This window comes from Taudactylus pleione, unplaced genomic scaffold, assembly GCF_031769625.1.
Source record: "Taudactylus pleione unplaced genomic scaffold, aTauple2 ptg000282l, whole genome shotgun sequence".
NCBI lineage: Eukaryota > Metazoa > Chordata > Amphibia > Anura > Myobatrachidae > Taudactylus > Taudactylus pleione.
Genome location: NW_028284684.1, coordinates 2,321,105 through 2,343,758, shown reverse-complemented (window position 1 = coordinate 2,343,758; position 22,654 = coordinate 2,321,105). Strand labels below are relative to the sequence as shown.

Sequence of the window (22,654 nt, the reverse complement as noted above, 5' to 3'; positions counted from 1 at the left end):
AGTCAGTCTAGTAGTAAGACTAGCACTTACTGTACAACTAGGGCTGAGTAAGTGCACCAATTGTTTGCTCCCTAAAGTGGATTTAGCCATTGCTAGCATGTCTGCTAGTACTGCAATTCTTGATGATAGGGGACTCCAGGTATGGGAGGAGTGAGAATTCTTTCAAAAAGCTTAATTTTTCTTCAGGAACAACACTGAAATTAGTGTTGCCATGTCTGCATTGGCTAGAGACACTAGATTACACTGTACAACAAAGAAATACTTTTAATTTGTTTCCTTTCTAAAAATTGTCATACTTGAGTAATTTGAGGTCAAGAAAAAAAATGATTGACTTCAGCATGTTTTCAGTAGTTCCAGTTTTTGAGCTACACTACTTGCGCTAGAGGTACTGCAGTAATATAGTCCTAGTGAAAAGCAATTTTAATATCTGATATTTTCTTGGTACAACATAAATAACAGTTGGTTCAATCAATCGCAAATGAGAACAGAAAATTAAACTACATACAGCAACTGAAAGTACTATACCAAATAATGGCCTATTCATGAGAGCGATTTCTCTTTGCTTGTGGTTTGTACGTCTTCTCTTCTGGAGCATCTTGTGTCACTGTATATCAGAAGTCAGCAAGCATAGAAGAGTTCCATCAGCCCTGATATCTTTTATCGTTTTTATTGCTGAAATGTCTTGGTGGAATTGGTCACCGTGCTTGGCACTCCCTGCAGTTGTCAGGGTAGAAGTCCAGATGACAGTTGAGAGAGTGGATTTTGAGTGACATGTTGCAGCCTAATGCTGCATACACACGGTCAGATTTTTCCTTCAGATATGAACGATAACGATTTAAAAATCGTTCAGTCGTTCATATCTGAAAGAAAATCTGACATATCTGACATGCCTGAACGATGGACGATCAACGATGCGCGTTCCCGTTTGTCAGATAACGATATCTGACATCTAATGTGTTTGCAGTCAGACTTGGACGATTCCATTCATTTTAATGCAGTCAAAAATCGTTCAAATCGTTCAAAACTTTTATCCGTTCTTTGCATGCTAAAAACAATAAGTAGTAACTATTTTCACGTCTGAAACATTTTCACTATTGGACAGTGTTATGGGGAGAGACACTCAATAGACATGTTCTGTAAAAGGTAAAGAAGTAACACCTGTTAGAGGATGAAAATCATACAAAGAGGGATAGAAATTCTGTATGCTCTTGTGGAGAAGACAGTTATACAATTACCTAACTATCATTTCAAGGGACCCTTCTATTTGGAGACAAATTGGTCTATACTACAAAAGTTCACCTCAGGGACATCAAACCAATTGCTACAGGAGTGAAGGTCTAAGCATCCTTCATATCAACCATTGAAAGATGCAAGAATCTATAGGCCAGGACCATAGGGTTCTTCAGATGTTTGATGTTAAAGCAGATTTACGTCTTAGTACGCAAGCGTCAGATTTGAGACGCACCCAATGGGCGTCAGTACAAATCCAGGCTGCTGCAAAATTTGCAGAAACACTGCGTACAAATCCGCAGCACGACGGGAGTAGCGTCCATCTCTGAATCAGACACCAGTTACATTGATACGCAAAGTGAAATGACTTTGTAGAGTCCAGTCATGAACCTCTGCAGATTTCTAAGCTTTGCACAATAAATGTTCAAGCAATTTCCTTAGTTCCTCCATATCAGGAAGGTAAAGATTTTTACTTCATGCTCTTGCTTATCAGAAAATCATCAAGAGCTTTTCACCCTATTCTGGACTTGAGGAGACTAAACAAGTTTGTCAATAATGGACATCATCGCATGGAATTGGTGAATTCTATCTTCATGACCTCCAGTAAAAGGGATTTTTTTTTTTTTTTGCATTGCTAGCTCTTCTGGAAGTTTACTTTCATGTCCCGGTGACAATTCAGCTTATGAAGTTTCTCAGGTTCTGGGTAGTTTCCAGTTCCCGGTCTGCCTTTTCGGCCTGGCAATATCTCCAAGAAACTTATCAAAACTGATGATTGTAGAATTAAGACAGTGGAGAGTCAACATATGCCATTTTTTGCACTACATCCTAGTGTTAGGTCAGTTCAAAGTAATGTTACATGAGCATGACAGGATTGTGTGCAGGACAAACAGGGATCCCGTCCTATCACAGCAAATAAAATACAAAGCAAAGTATCTGTCAGAGGAAGCTTGTCACGGTACAGGTCCTTGACGTTTCAATTACAGATCTATCAGTGGACGACAGTCAGGCCAATAATCATCTGAAATATTGTTTAACACAATGAAACACATTAGTAGAATTTGAATGTAACAAGGAGTGCTCTTTTTTTTTTTTTTTTTTTTAATTTTGTATTTTCTTCCGCTTACGGACTTCGCGAGGTGTATCTGAACAGGTTGCATTTGTCAAGTCTGCGATTATTGATCCGTGAAGGAGATGGCATGACAGACAAGTATAGCAAAGAAACAAAAATCAGTCTAGTACTGGACTATTTTCTTGCTATTTGACCCTAAGGTGCCTGGGAGACAGAAATCTGTGTAGGACACTAACCAAACACAGGCTGGTAATTAGACTTTTTATGTAAATCTCTTATGGTACTGTGACATCTTTATTTGCTGCTGAAGGACCTGTTTGCTTGTATATTCAAGTCTTGGATGGGTCAACAAAGTGTTTCTTACAAGTTAGTTGCATTGTGATCTAACACTTTCAGTAGTTTCAGATTTGTTGGTAATTGTGTGCCTTGCTGCTATGTCCTAGGATATAAACAGTGTTGTCTGTCAAATAGCTTTTTCTTGTTTAAGCAGTGTTTTTCAAAAAGGGTTGAAGTTTTACTTGCACTGTGGTGACAGAACCTTTTTTTTAGATATTAATAGTGTACACCTGTCACAACCCATGCAGTTCCTCTTTCCTGCCTGGGGTGTCTCTCGCTGCTCTGGTGCTTCTAGCACACTCAGCTGAAGCAACAAACGTCTGAGATGCAGACAGTGTGCTAGAAGCACCAGAGCAGATACACCCCCAAGGCAGGAAAGAGGAACTGCCTGGGTTGTGACAAGTGCAGGGTGTTAGAATGAACACTATATTAACCAAGATAAAGTGGTTCAACTTGCCAATCCAACTTTGATATGAAACTGTCACAACCCTGGCTAGTTTTTCACCTTTTGCCTTGAGACTTACCCCTGTCAGCTGTCTGTCCCGTGGATCTATGTGTAATCCGCCTGGGAGATCTGTCCTGATCATGCTGGCTGCAGCACTTCTGTGTATGCATTTGGACTGTGCTCTCCTTTCCACAATGATTGTTCACCTGGGCCCTCCTTTGTCTGTGAACACTGCTAGTCTTAATTGGAATCGCAGGTGTAGGTCTGACTCCCAGCACTGCAGAGATGATTACTCCCTCTGCATGTTGTGCCCTCCACCACTCACAGTGCTACTACCAGACCACCTGACCGTATCCACCAATTCCTGCCAGACCCAGGGTATATACATCCTCCTCTGATAGCATTCCTGGCCTGAACATCTTGTTACTTCCCGTGGTGTATAGTTCGTGCTACTTCTGAGTACAAGGGTATCCCAGGCTTCTGCTGGTTCCTAGACAAGTTCATCCGGAAATCCTGCTTAAAGCACTACCTGGTATATCCAGAAATCCTGCTTACAGCACTACCTGGTATATCCAGAAATCGTGCTAATAGCAATACCTGGCATATCCAGAGGTCCTGTTGCAGCATGACCTGTGTTCCTGAGTTCCTAGTGTGAAACCTTTTGCTTCTAAGTTACACGTTCATTCCACACTACTCCAGTGCGGAGTCAGTTCCAAGTTACCCATTCCACTCTACTCCAGTCTTGAGTCAGATCCAACTCAAAGTTCATTCCATATTGCTCCAGTCCGGAGCCAACTCTAAGTTCACCAGCTCAGTCCACGTTACTCCAGTCCGGGGTCCAAGTCCAAGTTCTTCAGTCTGATCCACATTATTCCAGTCCAGAGTCAAGTTCCAAATCTTTCAAGTTCAATCCTCTTTACGCCTGTCCGGCGATCCAGTACCAGTTCACTTAAGTTTCAAGTCTACAGTTTCTTTTCCAGGTTCAGCGATTATTGGAAGACTCTTTCCTTCAGTCTATTCAGCTAATCTTCCTGCCGGTCCCAGTCTGGTTCCTCCAAGTCACCTACTGATATCCTGTCCAGTTCAGCAAGTCTTCCCGCTAGTCCCGGTTCGGTTCCGCCAAGTCTTCTACTGGTTCCACTCCAACGTTACAAGTTTCCTGTTCCTGTCATTTATCACCAAAGGCAGTTCTCACTGCTACACAATTCTTTTGCAAATAGAGCTATTTACCTCAACCATGGTTCCAGTCAAGCCGGTCTCCGCTGAATCCAATTGAACACCTGAGTCGGCTACTTCTCAGACTCCAACCGTTACAGAAACGTAGATAAAAATCAAGAGAACAACCTGGTAGTTGTAATACCTTCCTTTTAATCACAAGTGGTAAGGAGAGGAAGCTGCAATCGCAATATATTTATCCAGGACAGAGATGGTTGTAGGAATCCAGAGAAGTTATTTGATTCTAATAAGTCCTCAGAAACTGTCATGCCCTTTCCAAGTAAACCATTTCCACTTAGGTGATATGCATAATTAAGAGAGTATGATTTCTTTGTAGTCCTCCTTATTAATGCCTGGGTACATCCAATTGTAATGGTTGCTAAATGAATTAGTTTCTAAGTGAATTACATTTAATAATAATTGTTTATCTTTTGAGTGCTCAGTGGCAGCCCAGATTTTACACTAATGTGTACTAGATGGTTTTTTTTTTTTTTTTTTGTAATAGCATGAGAAGTAATTCGGACATGGGAAGAAGAGGAACTGAATTACTGTACTTACTGTATATTCTGGGAGGTTATTTAATCTGCCCTTAACTTTTGAGGGAAGCTTCCCATTGTAATGCCTGCCATGGAATGTTTTTAGATAAATGTAATTTGCTGTTTACTTTGGTAGTCATTATCTTTTTTGCTGTGGCTTGGCTTTTTTTTTTTAAAGGGTGAAAGGTTGTATATTGTATATCAATAGTCTGCACAGTTGCTTGCTTTGACTGTCTTTATGTACAATACCACTTGTCTGAAGTAGATTAAATATAAAGCCCCTAAATAAAAAACTACTAGTAACCGCATTCCACTATTCAGACTTGGGATCATATGAGTAGAATTTGCTAAATAGTACAGTTATACTTTTTACGTATTACAGACCTATTTTAATTGTTTATGCTGGGCATACACTACCAGATAAAATGTCTGTCAGACCGACAGACATTTTATCTGGCCGGCTGCCAGCTGCAGAAGTCGCCGGCATACACTGTGAGATTTCTCTGTGTATTCGGCAGACATCTGCGCTCCGCCCTCGGGGGAGGAGACATTTCCCTGTTCCTTCCATAGGAAGGAACATCGGAAATGTCTGTCTGTCGGCTGCGCTGGGCTTACACTGCCCGATGCGGCTGACAGTTTAACCGGAAATATCGCATCGGACGGGCATGCTGGACAATCCAGCATGCCCGACCGAGCAACATTTTACCCTCTGTCGCCCCACCCCCACGCTACAATTATCGCGGCGCTCCGCCGATATCTGGCAGATCGTCCCGATAATTGTAGCGTGTATGGCCAGCATTAGATGTTTTTTTTTGTATGTTTCGGAGTGGGTATTATTGGTAACCTTTTGTTGTTGCAATTTGGCAATATGTTGCTTTGCCAACACCAGTGAGAGGGAAGCTGTGAAATGTTTTGAGCTGGCGTGTGCAAAACACATAATGCAAAGTATAAACTAATTTTAATAATTTCAAATTTTATTTTATTCTGTAGTTTTTATTTGGTCATGCATTTCGGGCAGTTCTAATAAGGTTTTGTGTAAAATAAGACTACACACCATAGCAAAGGGTACATATTAATTCTTCTGTGTTCAGGGCAAATCCTGTCAAGTATTTGCTCTTTTTTCTAATATATACTCTAAAAATGCATTCATATTACAGGAAAACTGAGTTTAGAAATCGTATTGAAGCCAAACTCAGCCATAGCAGCTGAGTGGCGCTTACACCATGTCTTTTTACTGGGTCCATTGAGAAGAAATATAAATTAATTTAGTACTGCAATAATAGAACTGTTCTGGCACTAGAAGAAAGCTAAATGGTGCATTATAGTACAGCACATAAATATAGCGTAGCTTTATTTCCACTGTTAACCAGAATATGGGTTCTATGTGGATACGCATGTTCCCCACCTAATAGAAACCAAACTGTAAATAAAATTTTAACCATAGTATGCAGTAGTGGATTGCGTTTTAGTTCTTTCATGGTCTGTCTGCTGTTCATCATATTTCCAGTTTGACTCACAAATTTGATATATTTGTATTTGGCTAATCATGGCATGCGATCACCAGATTGTCAGTAATTATGTGTTGTCAGTGGTCCGATCTTCTCTCATGCTCCCTAAGGGGGCGATTCAATTGTTAGCACCTGCAGGTGCCGGGCGCCCGACAGCAATTCAATTGTTGCTCTGTACGGGCGCGTACAGCCGTGGGAGCATACATTTCAGCTCGTAGCCCCCGGGGCTGTGAGCAGAAATGTGCGATAAGTCGGCACTTTGGGCGCCCAAATGGGGATTTCGCCCCCCAAAGCAGAACTTTAGACTGGTTTAGGGCGCAACATGCATGAGCCCCCAAACACAATTGAATATTGTACCCTGATCTCCCGTCTAAAGTAACGGGAGATAGGGGGCATTTCAATTGTTTTATTGTCCCCTATTTGTCCATTCCAGTAATTAGCCACATTGCATTCTGATCATACTCTAGCATAGTGATGGGCAATCTTTTTCACTTTAATCTTGGTAATAAGTCAAAGCAATACATTGCATCAAAGAAAGACTTCAATCTGTAATAATGTATTCACTGGCAGAACTATAAATGTAATGGTTGTGACCAGATTTCCAGCCAGCTTTTGTAAGGATAGAACAGACACAACCAAAGTCCCTTTTTTGCTTCTTTTATTTGTATGGCCTCTTAATAGTGCATGTCTGTTCACATGTTTAAGTTGAATGAAAATGAAACGGCGTCTGCATCGCTCAAAGTTCCTAACCATGAATTCAAAAAAGCAGGAATCATGCATGCCTTCCCCACAGAGGAATTGGGTGGGCATCTGTTACAGATTGCACAACCTTAAAGTTCAGCCTTTTAATAAGAGCTGGGACTGTGAACTAACCCCGGGGCATAAAGTGGAGAAAATGATTCGCTGGGTTTTATATAGGAAGGAGTTGGGGGTCCGTAGGTGAAGTCTCAATGGCCTGCTTTTGGCTGTCACTGCTCTAGCACGTGCTTTGAAGTTGTCAGTATGGTACACTGAAGCAAGAGGACAGTGCTTACTGTGGATTAATAGGAATAATGCAGAATTTTTTTTAAGAATTAAATAAACATCAACCTCCATATTGTCAATTATTATAGACCATTAAAGCAACACTTTATTTTTTTTCCCTAACAATCCTGTAGACATCAACTTTGACACTTTTTTAAGATAATGTTGCAGTGAGTTTATAACACAATTGTCAGGATGAGTCCTTCATTCAGAAATGTAACTTTCTGTATTTTTTTTTTTTTTTTTTCCATCAGCCACCCACAGCAAAAATGCATGCTATTATAGAGCGCACAGCGAATTTTGTATGCAAGCAGGGTGCTCAGTTTGAGATCATGTTAAAAGCCAAGCAAGCACGAAACTCACAATTTGACTTCCTCCGGTTTGATCACTACCTCAACCCTTACTACAAGCACATACAGAAAGCTATGAAGGAGGGACGCTACACGCAGCTGACAGAAAAACGTAACGAGGAACAGAAAAGTAAGACACTTTAGCTGCTCTGTCTTCTTCCTTTTTAAATAAGGATTCAGGAAGCTGGGGTAAAATTGAGATGTATATTTTTTTCTTTATTGTGACTGGGGTGGGAGGATTCTAATAAACTATTCATTGCTAATGCTTTAGAAATTCATGCAATTGGTATTTTGATGAGCTTTTTTATTCTAGTTAATCTTTATATATTAAGCATCTATTTGCCTGCATTAACACCTAGTTTAAAAAAAAAAAATTGTGATTAGATGAGTACACCAGGATTAATTTATTCAGTATTTGGGAATAAATGTTTTATGAATGTTACAAGATGTTTTCAGATGGCATGAACTAGATTTTTTTTTTTCCCACCAATAATTACACTTCAGAAGTGATGACATTATAGCTCCTCATTTCTTAATGTAATATTTATAGCCATTTATACATAAAAATATATATAAATGTATGGTTTTAACTGCTAATAGATTCAAAGTTTAACAGGAGATAACCAATGCAAGACCATGGATGCATTAAGGTTGTCGATAATAATTTTTATTATTGCGCACATTCCAATATTACTATTGAAGTGTAGACTTATACACTGTCATTAGTAACAATAGTTATTACTATTCCAGAATCTGTGGCCAGTGCAGAACAAAATGATGATGATGATGACGACGACGATGATGAAGGTGGTGATTACCTACATCCAAGTCTATTTGCTTCAACGCGATGCAGCAGACTTGAGGAGCTTACAAAGGTATTTATTGATCTCACTCACCAAGCTTGTTTTACACAGCCCACATTTCTGTTCATCATCTGAGTTTTATATACAGTGACATTCGGCTCAGCTGAGTATAATAATCATATAAGCCTTGTGACAAAAATGCACTACTATGCATTCCAGCCTGGAGTGCATTTGTACTAAGGCATGGCTTCTGGCTCCGCTAGAGGACATGTAGATATTAAAACACAGTTATGCACTCCAACTGGTGTATTTAAAGCTGGGAACACTCCTTACAACGGTGCGACTCAGCGATGCGTCGCTGTACTCACTACGTGATACGGTATACAAGGGTGCAATGCATTTAGCAGCACCGCGTCAGTCGTGGAATCATCCAATCTGATGTGCAGCAGAATGAACAACTGATTGGGCATACACACTTTCCGATACATTGTGCATCTGCATACACTGACGCAGCATCGTAAATCATTCCATTATCTGTCTTCTGAGCAGCCATATGGATGTGCAGAATGGCCGCGAGAAATGAGGTCACCGGAGACCTTTCTCGCATACAGGATCGCAGACCCAGAATGTGACTCCCATAAAATGATCGCTACACACCTGCTTTTTTTTTTGCCACCACTGCCGGTTACCTACCCCAAAAGCTTTTTGACTGTCAATCACACTGAGTAAATAGTCGCTGCGAGTGACTATGATAATGTACCTTGACTCGTGCAGTATGACTTGAACGCATCTGCCATTTACCGATAATCGCTTAACTCTGTAAATATCGGCATCGCGTGCAGCTCTTAATAAGGCCCTTAGTTATGCACCCTAATTTATTCAGTTATTCATCTTTCAAGGTACAGAATTTGTTTTTATTCTTTTAAAATGTTCATTAAATTGCTTACTATTTTTTTTTTATACTTCTCAGCCCTTAAAGGTAATCGATCCTGACCACCCACTAGCGGCTCTTGTCAGGAAGGCTCAGAGTGAGAAGCTGGCCTCTCAGCTGGCCCTGAATGTCGCACCTGCTCCAGCAGCTCCGGCAGAAAGTACTACAGATAGTAAGTGAGATATGTAGTCTATTTATAGTCCTTGAATATGGTTGTCACTAATGGCTAATGTTCAGAGGGCAACATTTATCCTGTTTTCTCTTATCTTTGCTTTTATGTTCCATTTCTGGAGTGAGTGGTCGCTGCATTGTTTTGTTTACATTATGAATCATGCAAGTAAACTTAACCCCTTCACTGCTTTTGGTTTTCTCACCCTTGTGCTGATGTAATCTTATCACATTTGCGCAGTGTCACATTAATATCAATGATTTTAGGTACCCACACATTATACTTTGTGTTTCCTGGGGGAAACACAATTAGTCTGTTTACTCATTCTAACATGTCAACATTTTTTTTAACCAACAAAGCAAAACGTTTTTTATTGAAATTCCAAGTGGGAAAGGGAACCTAAAGCAAACGTGATATTTTTCCGCCTTCTAAACACCACAAATAAATTAATTGTGCTCTTGTTTCGCCAGTAATCCACCTTACCAATATAGTAAAAAGTAGGATTCTATGGGGGAGATTCAATCCTGCGCAATGCTGAATAGTCCTGAGAAGGAGTTCCTGAAGCGATTCTATTCACCACGCTGTTTAGTCCGAGTAGAACCATTTAGGTTAGAGAATTCCGGTTACAGCACCTTTAAACTGGGTGTTTTAGTCATGGTAACTGGCATTCTCCGTCTAAAGTGCCGGCCACTAGGCTGTTCACGTCACACCAGCATTAATAACTTTTGTTTTTACATTTTATTTTCTGTCGCGATTTTAATGCTTCCTATGTGTCGGAAGAATATGGTATCCCAACCAGGCCTGCCATTCTATAAACTAGACAACTTATCACATTATATAGGGGACCACTTTATTTTATTTTAAACGATGCTGAGATCTGGAATGTTTTTTTTTGTGTACGGTTTGTTATTGTCTGGTTATATTCAAACAATAACTATTAGGGGTGTCCCATTGTGTGTGTGCGGGTCAGTAAGTGTGGTTTAGGTCACAATGTGCCCTTCCCCTATCCATGGAAAACTTTTTTTATTCCGTAGCACTGGACTATGTTGTCTGGTGATCACTAGACAATAGCTGCTGAGGGGGCCACAAAATTTGAGTGTCTCCACGTTTATAGGTGTAATTATGGGTGCGATGGGCACAGTGTCTTCTCGCCCATATATACGGAAGATTATTTTTTTTTCCGTAACCCAGGGTAATATTGTCACCAGACAAGAGTTACTATTGGGCCAGATGATTTGAAAGCGGGGACTGTCTGTTTTTAAAACAAAAAGGGGTTGTCCACTCTGTTGCAGCTATCACTACAGGGGTGATGGGGCACTTAGTGCCCTCCCACCCAAATACGGCAAACAAAAGTTTTCCGTAGTGTGAGGTAACATTGTCTGATCACTAGACAACTAGTATTAAAGTTGTTACCCCTTACTTTTCTGTAGCCAGGTTAGAGGAGATCTTCCCCCATGATTGGGACTACATTATTTTTCTGTTGTGCAGGGGGTTAATGTCTGATGATCACCACAATCTTTATGTGGGCACACAAAACGAGGGTATCTCTCTGTCTGTCTGTTATAAAGTGGGGAGTCTAGCCAATATCGGGAGAACGAGCCCCATTCGTCCTCTGCAGCGAAGGGGTTAATAAACTATGAGGGTAGTAATAATCTTGTGTTTCTTATTTCAGTTTATTTGCAAACTTTGATTTCCATTCTTATTTCTACTTTAAAAATGATCCCTAATGGATTCAGAATTGTATTTTGTGATTACTTAACATTTTTATTCTAGTGTACATTGTATTGACAGTCTTTGTGGGCGGTAGAGGTGATTGTTTTTTCTGTCCGTTTTGTATAACCTGTAGCCATTAGCATTTATCTAATGCTTTTGCTTTCTAAATTGTTTTCAGGCTCAGGCTATTTACATACTGGTACCTGTCACCATAATGCTATTTATTTAATTGAATCTATTGCTTCTGTTTTGGGAGAATAATGCAAAAATGTTGAATAGGTTGTTCTGCAAATGTAAGTGGCAGTTGGAGGCCACCGATAAAGCAGTCATACATTATTAGTATTCAAGGTCAAAAAGCCTCATTACTTTAAATTTTGTCTGCTTTTTTTTCCTTTTGGCTAAATTTGTAAATGTGCTTAAATCACTCTAATAAATCAGGTATAGGCTGCAAATTCAGCGGTGTGTGCGTTAATCTACACACTGTGTGCATTAATTTTTGTCCATTCCAAACAACAAACATTAATATGCGGACATATTGTGAAGTGCATGCAAGAGTGGGAAAATCACCCTGAACCTCAAAAAGTGGTACAGAAGATTGCTAGTGGGCATTAGCAGTGTTCGCTAATATGCGCTATAGCGCGTATTTTACCCGGGATTGAGCACTGGGGACTCACTTTTGAAAAGTAGCCAGGTCCCCGGGGACGTGCTGTGCTGTGGCCAATCCCTGACAGCTGGCTGCAGCACAGCGTGTGTCCCCTGCAGAGAAAGACACAACGCTGTCTGTTATAGCAGCCAAAGAGAGTCAGACTCTCATTGGCTGCTGCTTTGGAAAGCCGTGCTTGGATCAAGTGTCTGATCCCAGCATCGGCACAGCTGCAGGGGCAGACAGAGGAGATGTGTCCCCTGCGGGACACAGCCGTGCCCGGCGCTGGGACAGTGTGTTTGTTCCCAGCACCGGGTAATCAGCCACGGTGGGAACCTGGTGAAGGGACCGCCCGGTCCCTTCCACCAGCGTCGGCAGTAAATTGGTGGCGGGAAAAACTCTTCTCCGGGCGCAAGCTAAGCGGAGCTCGCTGCCCGGAAGCCAAGAGGCGACGGCGGTTGTTTGGCACTGGCTGCGAGCCAAACGCGGCTCACGGTCCAGCAGCCTATAGGAGGCAGCCGCGACGAGCCAATCGCGGCTCTCCATGGCATAGCCCCGCCCGCCTGCGGTGTCTTTTATTAGATGCCACTGAGCGGAAAACTTCAGTGCGGAGGGGAGGAGTGAAGACCTCCAGAAGAGAAGAGCGTCGCGGCAACAGTTCCGGCAGCCGTGCAAGAGGCCAGAAGACTGCGTGATCAAGGAGGAAGAAAGGAAGAGGCGGCGCCGCTGTCCAGGATGGGCCAGCGGCAGAAGAATGAAGCTGAGGACCGGAGAGGACTGCGGGGGTGGGAAGAAAAAGAGCTAACGAAGCTCTAATTTTTAATTCTTATGAAGTATTATACGGCCCGCCTGGCAAAATTTACTGAGAAGACCACTCACTCCGTAGGTAACCTGTGTTATCCCCAGGAAAATTTGGCAGCCGGGTGGCATTAAGAAAAAGCTGTGTGGGGGGCAGTGTAATCTGACTGGACAGAGATCATTTTTAAATTGTAGATATTGTCCACTTGCTGGCTGGACAAAGATATAATTGTGCACACAAACATTTTGCACGTCTGCACTTTCCATCTTCCCGCCATCCAAACCACGCCCTGCCTCTTTAAAGACAGGTTGGGATCTCTGTTACTGCGCCTGTCACAGTAACGTAAGCGCAGTGCAACTCTGATTTTGTGCATCAGACCCCTGCCTGCAGGGAGCCACATATTGCGGCTGCTGTCACTGGAGAGGGAGGCCCCAGGTGGTGCTGGCAGTGGGACCAGGTCACTACTGTAAGTTGTGACCATTACCCTGTGGTTGGAGCGAGATGGGGGGGAATTAGGCTATCCCTGTTATCCCTCTTCACCACCCATTTGGCGTGGCCCCTCATGCAGGCTCCCTGCTGGGCGGCCATTTTAGCACATTGCCTGCCTCAGCACCTTTGCGAAGAGAAGCAGGGCTTCTGTCTTCCTTTTATACCTCACTCCCTGCTGTCAGGTTATACATTTAGCTCCTTCCTCCACTGTTGGGGCTGGTGTGTTGAGCACTAATTTGCCCATTATTTCATGCATTCAACATTTGTGTGCCTGTTAGGTATACTCCTATACACTTTGCTTTTCTTATCTGTCTTTTTTTTTTTTTTTTTTTTTTGCTCAACTGCAGTAGTTTCTCTGTTATTGTTGTCTTTTATTCATCTATGTAGCAGTGTACGCCAGTTCATTTATTGGTGATCACAGGATTATAGATATTCTGCATAGCCCCACTTATGCTCTTTGTGGTGCTCCAACATTGTGTTATACAGAAAACAGCACACCACTAGTCACCTATTGTACTTTCTCCTTCATCCACTAGGGGACACTGGAGCTTCATGACAGTGGGGTATAGACGGTGGGTTGAGTTGAGCCTGGCACTTTAAAAATCTACAAGTGTGACTGGCTCCTCCCCCTCTATGCCCCATCAACCCCAGTTTTTAGAATGTGCCCGAGTAGAGCCGGTGCACAGGGGCTGTCTCCAGCCCTTATATTAATTTTATATAGAAAAGTGAATCAAAGTCACAAGAGGACAGGCAGACTGTTAGCTGTGACAGTCTGCCTGCATCGTGGGAGCCGCCAGAGAGGGGACCACACGGCTACTGCAGCCTGTGTCCGGTCACCCTATGGAGGGGAGGCTGCTTTAGGCAGTTAGGAGTCATCAGACTCAGCGGGGCCCGCCACAGCTACCACTGGCTTGTGTCCGGGTCCCCGCTCTCCCCTCACTGCCCAGCGCTCTGGCCGCAGCAGCCCGGTGAGTAGAACACCTCTCCTGACTAGCAGGAGAGGTGAAAATAACTGCTGGGTCTGAAACGCGCGGCTGTCAGCCCCCGCTGTCAGTTGCCACGCTGGTGTTGTGATAGAACACTGGCGCTGGCTGTTAGGTAGGCGCGCTCACAGCGGTCCTGCCTCTGCGTGCCGGTGCTTGTGTAAAAGGCACCGGCACGGTTATCACTGGCGGCGGTCGTGCCGCTGGCCCCCGCTGTCAGTGCGGGGACAGAGAGTAACGTCCCACTGTATAAGTGTATGCCGCGCGCATACAAAGCGGCGGCCATTAGGAGGAGGAGCTTATGGGTCCCTCCTCCTCTTCCTCCTTCACTGCCTGGGCTAGTTTGGCGCGCTCTGAACGGGAGTGGCGCCTCAGACTGCAGGCACTGAGCGGAGGGGGAGAGGAGTAGATCAAAGACTGAGAGCATCTACAGGGGGTCTGTAAATACAGAGGGTGGTTTTAACTACTTTCTGGTCCTATTGATTGCTCCTCCCTTATATGCCTGTCTGCCCCTGTTACAGAGTTGCATTATTCTTGAAATTCTGCTCCTCCTATACTGCTCTGCATGCAATTTGAGTAGCATTATTATTGAAATTCTGCTCCTCCCTTATTGCTCTGTCTGCTCCCATACTTGAGTAGCATTATTATTGTAATTCTGCTTCTCCCTATACTTCTTCTGCATTCCTGAATTGTATGTGGTGCTTGTCTGTGAGTACATGATGACATCCAGGACAGAAAAAACTGCATCACAAAAGCTGTTTGCCTGCACTAAGTGCAGGAAGAAGTTTACCCATGCTCGCTCCGAAGGGTCTTCCCTGTGCGAGACATGTGAAGCAGACAGTGCTAACACGCAGTCTGTCACTCCCTCCTTCATAAATAGTTTGGCCGGGGTCATGGCGGACCTTTCTTCTGAATTAGCCGCTTCCCGTAGGGAACGGGAGTCTGCCAGAGATCTACCTGGCACATCTCACCCTTCTTTTCTAGCAGAACCAGCGTGGGCTCAGAATTTAGTCCGCTCGGTGAATAGCCTTGCTCAAGCGATGGGTTCTGCGTCTAAAGCTCCTGAAGCTACGGTAAGTCGCTCATCTAAAAAGAGGGCTCTTCCGGCGGTTCTCCAGTCGGATGAGGATTCGGCAGCGGATCACTCGTCTCAGGAGGAAGGGGAGATGCTGGACGAATCAGACGTAGAGACTTACTCACAAGAACCTGAGGCATTGCAAGGTATTGACGCACTCATTCTAGCGGTAAGGGAAGTTCTTAAGATTTCTGGCCAGGAAGCTCCAGAATCGTTAGAAGACTCCTTATTTGCCAGGTCACAGAAGATGGCCGTCACATTCCCTGTTTCTCTCCAGTTGGATGAACAGATGACGGCAGCCTGGCAGAATCCGGACCGTAAATTCCAGATTCCTAAGCGTTTCTTCTCTCTTTACCCATTTCCTGCGGAAAATAGGAAGAGGTGGGAGACCCCGCCACCTGTGGATTCTTCGGTTTCTCGGTTGTCAAAGAAGACCACGTTACCTGTTCCAGGAGCTACTACATTGAAGGAAACCTCAGAGCGGAGATTAGAAACCACTTTGAAATCCATTTATACGGCCGCAGGTGCACTTCGGCCGGCCGGCCTTGGTAGGATCTTGGGTCAACAAGGCTGTGGAAAAGTGGGCGGAACAATTGACTGAGGGTCTTAGATTCAGCACTCCGCGGGCAGATCTGATTACCTTGGCAGAACATATTCAGGAGTCTGCTGTATACTTAGGAGACGCCTCCAGAGATATCGGCCAGGTAGGCGCTAGGATTTCTGCTTCGGCGGTCTCTGCTCGCCGGGCACTTTGGCTTCGTGCCTGGCAAGCGGATGCGGAGTCAAAAAGAGCAGTGGAAGCTCTTCCTTTCACAGGCGATATTTTATTTGGTCCAGAGCTGGACAAATGGATCTCGCTGGCCACTGGAGGTAAGAGTACTTTTCTACCTTCATCAGCACCTCCTCCGCGTCGCTCGTTTAGGGGACCTTCCTTTCGTTCCTTTCGAGCATCGGCAAGATTTCAGGGACGATCGCGAGGTTCGTCTTCAGCGGGGCGAGGAGGCCGTACTAGAGGACGTCAAACAAATATTGGCCGCCGTCCAGATCCCAAGCCAGCAGACAAGCCTGTGGCATGACGGGCTCCCATCCCATCTCGGAAATCCGAAGGTGGGGGCACGCCTCCAGCGTTTCTCGGAGGTTTGGAGACGGACTTCTCCAGACACTTGGGTTCGAAATCTGGTATCTCAGGGGTACAAGATCGAGTTCGCTTTCACTCCTCCTCGGCGTTATTTTACAACAGGTTTGCCCGTCGATCCCTTGAAGCAACTAATTTTGCGTCAAGCGATCGAGAAACTTTTGCTGGCCGAGGTCCTTGTGGCGGTTCCCACTGCACAAAGGCAACAAGGGTTTTACTCAAACCTTTTTGTGGTTCCGAAACCAGATGGGTCAGTCAGACCCATTCTGAATCTGAAATCATTGAACCAGTATCTTTCATTTCACAGGTTCAATATGGAATCTCTCCATTCTGTCATTGCGGGACTAGAGGCAGAGTTTCTGGTGTCGATAGATATCAAGGACGCCTATCTGCATGTCCCAATTTGGGTTCCTCACCAGGCTTTCCTCAGATTTGCCATCAGGGAAGTTCATTTCCAGTTTCAGGCCCTGCCATTCGGTCTCTCGTCAGCTCCCAGGGTATTCACCAAAGTGATGGCCGTCATGGTGTCTCACTTGCGCTCTCGGGGGGTGACGATAGTTCCGTACCTAGACGATTTACTCATCAAGGCTCCGATGGCAGAAGTCCTTTTACACCAAGTGTCCCTTACACATCAGATTCTCATTCAACATGGATGGATTGTGAACTTCCAGAAGTCTCAGTTGATGCCGTCCCAGAGACTTCAGTTCCTAGGAATGATTCTAGACACTGTTCTGCTTCGTATATTCTTGCCAAGGGACAAGGCCATAGCCATACAGGAGCTGGTTCGTCTAGTGCTCAGACCCAGGAAAGTATCTGTGCATCTTTGCATCCGTCTCCTGGGGAAAATGGTGGCTTCCTTCGAGGCCATCCAATTCGTCAGATTTCACTCCAGAATATTTCAACTGGATCTTCTGTCTCAGTGGTCCGGGTCCCACCTACAGATGCATCGGCTGGTGCGTCTGTCTCCCCGGACCCGCATATCCTTGCTCTGGTGGCTTCGGACGGAGCATCTGTTAGCGGGTCGCCGCTTCGGAATTTGGAATTGGACCTTGGTCACCACGGACGCCAGCCTCCGCGGATGGGAAGCGGTGGTTCTGGACAATCACTTCCAGGGGCTTTGGTCGCAGCAGGAGTCCCTCTTACCAATCAATGTTCTCGAACTGCGGGCAGTCTACAGAGCTTTGATACAGGCTGCTCCTCTGTTACGAGGACTTCCGGTTCGGATACAATCCGACAACGCCACGGCAGTGGCATACATAAATCGCCAAGGGGGAACCCGCAGTCGGATGGCAATGAGAGAAGCCAGTCGCATCCTTCTGTGGGCAGAAAGACACGTAGAGGTCATTTCCGCAGTGTTTATTCCGGGGGTCGACAACTGGGAAGCGGACTACCTCAGTCGTCAGGATCTTCATCCCGGGGAGTGGTCCCTTCATCCCGAGGTCTTTCATCAACTGGTTTGCAGATGGGGGAAGCAACAGATAGACCTGATGGCATCTCGGATAAATCATCAACTACCCCTTTACTGCTCCAGGACCATGGATCCGGCAGCGGTGGGAGCGGATGCTTTACTGATCCCTTGGCCGTACAGCCTTGTGTACCTGTTCCCACCGTTTCCGCTCCTCCCTGGGATTCTCAAGCGGATCAAACGAGAGTCGTCCACCGTCATCCTAGTGGCTCCGGATTGGCCTCGTCGGGTTTGGTACTCCGATCTTTTATTCCTTCTGGCAGACGAACCTTGGCCTCTTCCGCTACGATCGGACCTTCTACACCAGGGTCCATGTGTGTACCCGGATTTACGGCGGCTTCGTTTAACGGCGTGGCTATTGAGACCGCCATCCTAAGAAGCCATGGAGTTCCTAGGTCGGTCATTCCTACCATGCTTAGGGCTAGAAAACCGGTAACATCAGCGCATTATCATCGCATTTGGAGGGCTTATATCTCCTGGTGTGAAGGTCGTGGATCCTCCACTTCCTCTTTTCATTTACCACGTCTTCTTCTTTTTCTTCAAAAAGGCCTCGATGCGGGGTTACGCTTGGGATCGCTTAAAGTGCAGATTTCTGCTCTTTCTATTTTTTTCCAGCGTCGCCTAGCTCTGATTCCGGAGGTTCAGACCTTTTTTCAAGGGGTTCTTAGAATTCAGCCCCCCTTTGTGCCACCCACGGCTCCTTGGGACCTGAATCTTGTTTTATCTTTTCTTCAGTCATCCACCTTTGAGCCTTTGCAGGAGGTGGAATTGAAGTATTTGACTTGGAAGATGATCCTTTTATTGGCCCTGGCTTCGGCCAGACGTGTGTCTGAACTTGGAGCCTTGTCCTGCCGTTCCCCTTACTTGATTTTTCACGAAGATCGGGCGGAACTTCGTACCCGGCCTTCCTTTTTGCCCAAGGTGGTCTCGGGTTTTCATCTGAATCAGCCGATTGTAGTGCCAGCGTTGTCGGACTCTTCTGGGGATTCTCACTCCTTGGATGTGGTTCGGGCACTTCGCATTTATGTGTCCCGTACTGAGGGGCTACGTAAATCAGAGGCTCTATTCGTCCTTTATGCGCTAATCGGCGTGGCTGGCCTGCGTCTAAACAAACTTTGGCCAGGTGGATTCGTCTGACTATTCGTCAGGCATATGTTGCTTCTGCTCGACCACCGCCGGTATCCATTTCTGCGCATTCTACGCGCTCTGTGGGTACTTCTTGGGCGGCACGTAGAGGTGTCTCGGCTTCACAGCTTTGTAGGGCAGCGACGTGGTCTTCGGTTCATACTTTTGTACGTTTCTACAGATTTGACACTTTTGCGGCTTCTGCTTCAAATTTTGGTCGTAGTGTCTTGCAGGGCGTTCAGCACTCTCCCCCCCCAGGAGGGTAGCTTTGGGACGTCCCCACTGTCATGAAGCTCCAGTGTCCCCTAGTGGATGAAGGAGAAAACAGGATTTTGGTACTTACCGTTAAATCCATTTCTCCGATTCCACAGGGGACACTGGACGCCCACCCAGTGCTTCTTGCCTGTTCTCAGTTGCTTGTTCTGCTTCAGTTCTGTTGCAGTTTTGTCTGTTTTTATTGTGTGACTGTTTATCACTGCAGCCTGCTGTGTTCTTGCAGTGTGTCAGTATGTTGGATGTTTCTTTTCCTGTTCTCCTTCTCTGTTCTTCAGTCTGTTCTCCGTCTCCTCTCGGGCTCAGTTCTTTAAAACTGGGGTTGATGGGGCATAGAGGGGGAGGAGCCAGTCACACTTGTAGATTTTTAAAGTGCCAGGCTCAACTCAACCCACCGTCTATACCCCACTGTCATGAAGCTCCAGTGTCCCCTGTGGAATCGGAGAAATGGATTTAACGGTAAGTACCAAAATCCTGTTTTTGGGTGTGGGGACATTTTTGGATTTCATTATTATGTCTTCCAAGGGCAAGGCACACTTGTAGGAATTGTACTGATGTCCTTTCTCCTCATGCCTCGGACCATGCCGGTCTCTGTGTATTGAGTGTTTTGCAGCTACGCAAAGGGTGGACCCTTCAGCCTCTACATTGTCTTAGGAACTGGCATGGGCTTCCACACTTTCGCAGGTATTGCAGCAGTGGAGCACCATCTCGCAGTTCGTAGACCACCTCTCCCAGCCAGTCTCCTTACTGCGATGAGTCAGGCTGCTACTTTCATCTCTGCCGTGGAAGTTTTGCAAACCACAGCCACTGAGCCGCCCTGGGTTCAAAATCGCTCTGTCGGTACAGGGTCTGGTGCAGACCTACTAGACAGGGTGACTCTACTCCCCGTTGTGGTGTTGATTCCGACTCTGAGGCTATCTCCGATCATAAGGATACTATCTCAATCACTTCTGATGCAGACGCCTCCTCCATTCCCGAGGACACCCAGCCACAGGCGGACGTAGTAGCCCTTGTCAGTTCTTTTAATAAAAGATTCTGACCAGCCAAGTCTGACATCCCTGTATTCGAAAGTCAGAGAAAAGCGGGAGTTGAGTTTCCTGCCTCTGCTCAGCTTGTGAACTTCCTAGCAGAGGCATGGGCTCACCCAAACAGCCATTTTTCAGTATCAAAACATAGAAGCTTGTTCTGTTTCCACCTGTGAACAGGGCCAAATGGGAATCACCTTCTCCTGTAGCTGCTCACATCGCCAGGTTAATTAAGTCTGCTATACGGCCTCACTAAAGGATGCGACGGATGGGAAGATAGACAATTTCCTCAAAGCAATTTATTCTAATGCTGGGGCAATAGTGCATCTGGCCCTTGCTTCCGCTTCACTGGCTAAAGCCATCGGACACAGGGTAGATTCTCTGGAAGACTGTCTCTGTTTTGGTGCTCAGAGAGTGGACTTTATTCAGGAGATGGGCTCTTATTTAGGGGAGTCAGCCATTGACACTGGTTTACTGACCTCAAAGGTGTCCGCCTTGGCCATAGCGGCTAGTAGAGCTCTCTGGCTTCAACCTGTCACCCAGACAGACTCCAAGAAGGCTCTTGATGCGCTCTTTTTCATGGGAGGTGCTCTTTGGACCAGAACTGGACACTATTGTGGCTACAGTAGCGGTTTCGAAGACTGCATTCCTCACCTCAATGGCAGCACCAAAGTTGCGAATGTCTAATTTTCGCTCCTTTTGTCCACAAGGGTCAGTCTTTTACCAGGTTCCAGGGCTCTTCCACCAAGATATCCAAGTCCAGCGGTAAACTAACATGGTCTACCAGACGCCCTGCTACCAAGCCATCTGACAAGCCTGTCACATGACAGGGCAGGTCTCCACCTGGGAAACCCCAGCGTAGGAGGTCGGCTTCTGTTTTTCTCAGAAACATGGATGATGCCCAAGGCATATTCTTACGAGTGTCCTCCAAGCAAATATGTTTCAACAGACCTTTCCATTAGATGCAGGAAAAGGAGTGCTGCGGGAATCTATCTGTTACCTTCTGGCCTCCAAGGTAGTCATTCCAGTTCCCCCGTCCAATCTCTTCCTGGTTCAAAAGTTGGACAGTCTCGGGAGATCCTATGAGACCATATTCGTCTCACAGTGGACCTTTGCCAGTCTCAGGGGTGGCTCATCAATTGGTGGAAATGCTCTTTAACGCCATCACGGGAGATTCACCAAGGAGCCAGGCTGCACTCCATGGTCCAACATGAGTTCCTTGCCAGGGACAAACTGCAGACCAAGATTTGCGACTTTTTAGGCTGATGACTGTTCCATCCACCCTTTGCATGAAAATCCTGGGCTTCCTGGTCTACACCTTCGACATGGTGGAGTATGCCAAGTTTCACTCACGGCCCTTACGACTGGAGATCCTGGCCCAGTAGAACCACTCTCCTCTACATCGGAAGTCGCAGGTTATCATTCTTAAGAGGTCTGTCACTAACTCTTGTGATGGCTCCACCAGTCTCATCTGGATAGGTGCCTCTCTTTTGGATCCAGGATTTGGTCCTGCTTACCTCTGACCCAAGTCTTCAATGAAGGGGGCAGTAACTTGTCATCAGACGTTCCAGCGTCGGTGAACAGCTCAGGAGAGCCGGCTACCAATCAATATTTTGGAACTCAGAGCGGTTTATAGAGTTTTTTTCTAGCACAGTCCCTTCTGCAGCAATGGCCGGTCAAGATTCAGTCGGACAACGTAACTGCCATCACCTGCTTAAACCATCAGTGCAGTTGCGCTGCAATGACTGAGGTCAGTCGCATACTTTGGGAATGTATACCCCTGCTAGATCCAGAAGAGGACACTCCAAACACCAGAGTACAGAATTGGGAGGTGGACTTTCTAAGCTGCCAAGGTGAGTGGGCCTTACACCCAGACGTCTTCAGCTCCTGGTTCTCCGCTGGGGTCTGCCAGACATCAACATAATGGCATCTCGTCACAGCCACCAACTGCCCGGAAACTGTGTGCGCACCAGGGATCCGGGAGCTCTTCTGGTGGATGCCCTGACTGTTTGGTGGACCTACCCACTCATGTACATCTTCCCTCCAATATTGATGGTTCTGTGGGTCCCCCACAAATTAATGATGGAAGGCAGCGCAAAGATCCTTCTGGCTTCGGATTGGCCGCGCAGAGCTTGGTACGTGGATCTTCTGTGTCTCTCCAATGATGAGACATCCATTCTGGGAGCTAAGGGGTTCTCACGGTCCGTCATTTGCACCATGCTTCAGGCCAGAAAACCTTTTTTGGCCAGGATTATCACAGAATTTGGAGTACTTACTTTGATCAGCTCAAGACATCAACCCGAGATCCTTCCGC

At 45.6% G+C, this 22,654-nt stretch overlaps 1 protein-coding gene across 4 annotated transcripts in view; it reads left to right on the top strand.

Annotated features, from left to right (window-relative positions):
- Positions 1-22,654, top strand: part of SFSWAP (splicing factor SWAP) — a 154,452-nt gene that overhangs the window by 18,699 nt on the left and 113,099 nt on the right. For all 4 annotated transcript variants that reach the window (XM_088482090.1, XM_088482091.1, XM_088482092.1 and 1 more), the window contains 3 exons: positions 7,617-7,842; positions 8,463-8,587; positions 9,486-9,618. In XM_088482090.1, coding sequence (XP_088338216.1) covers positions 7,617-7,842; positions 8,463-8,587; positions 9,486-9,618 — 484 coding nt within the window. The remainder of the gene's footprint in view (positions 1-7,616; positions 7,843-8,462; positions 8,588-9,485; positions 9,619-22,654) is intronic.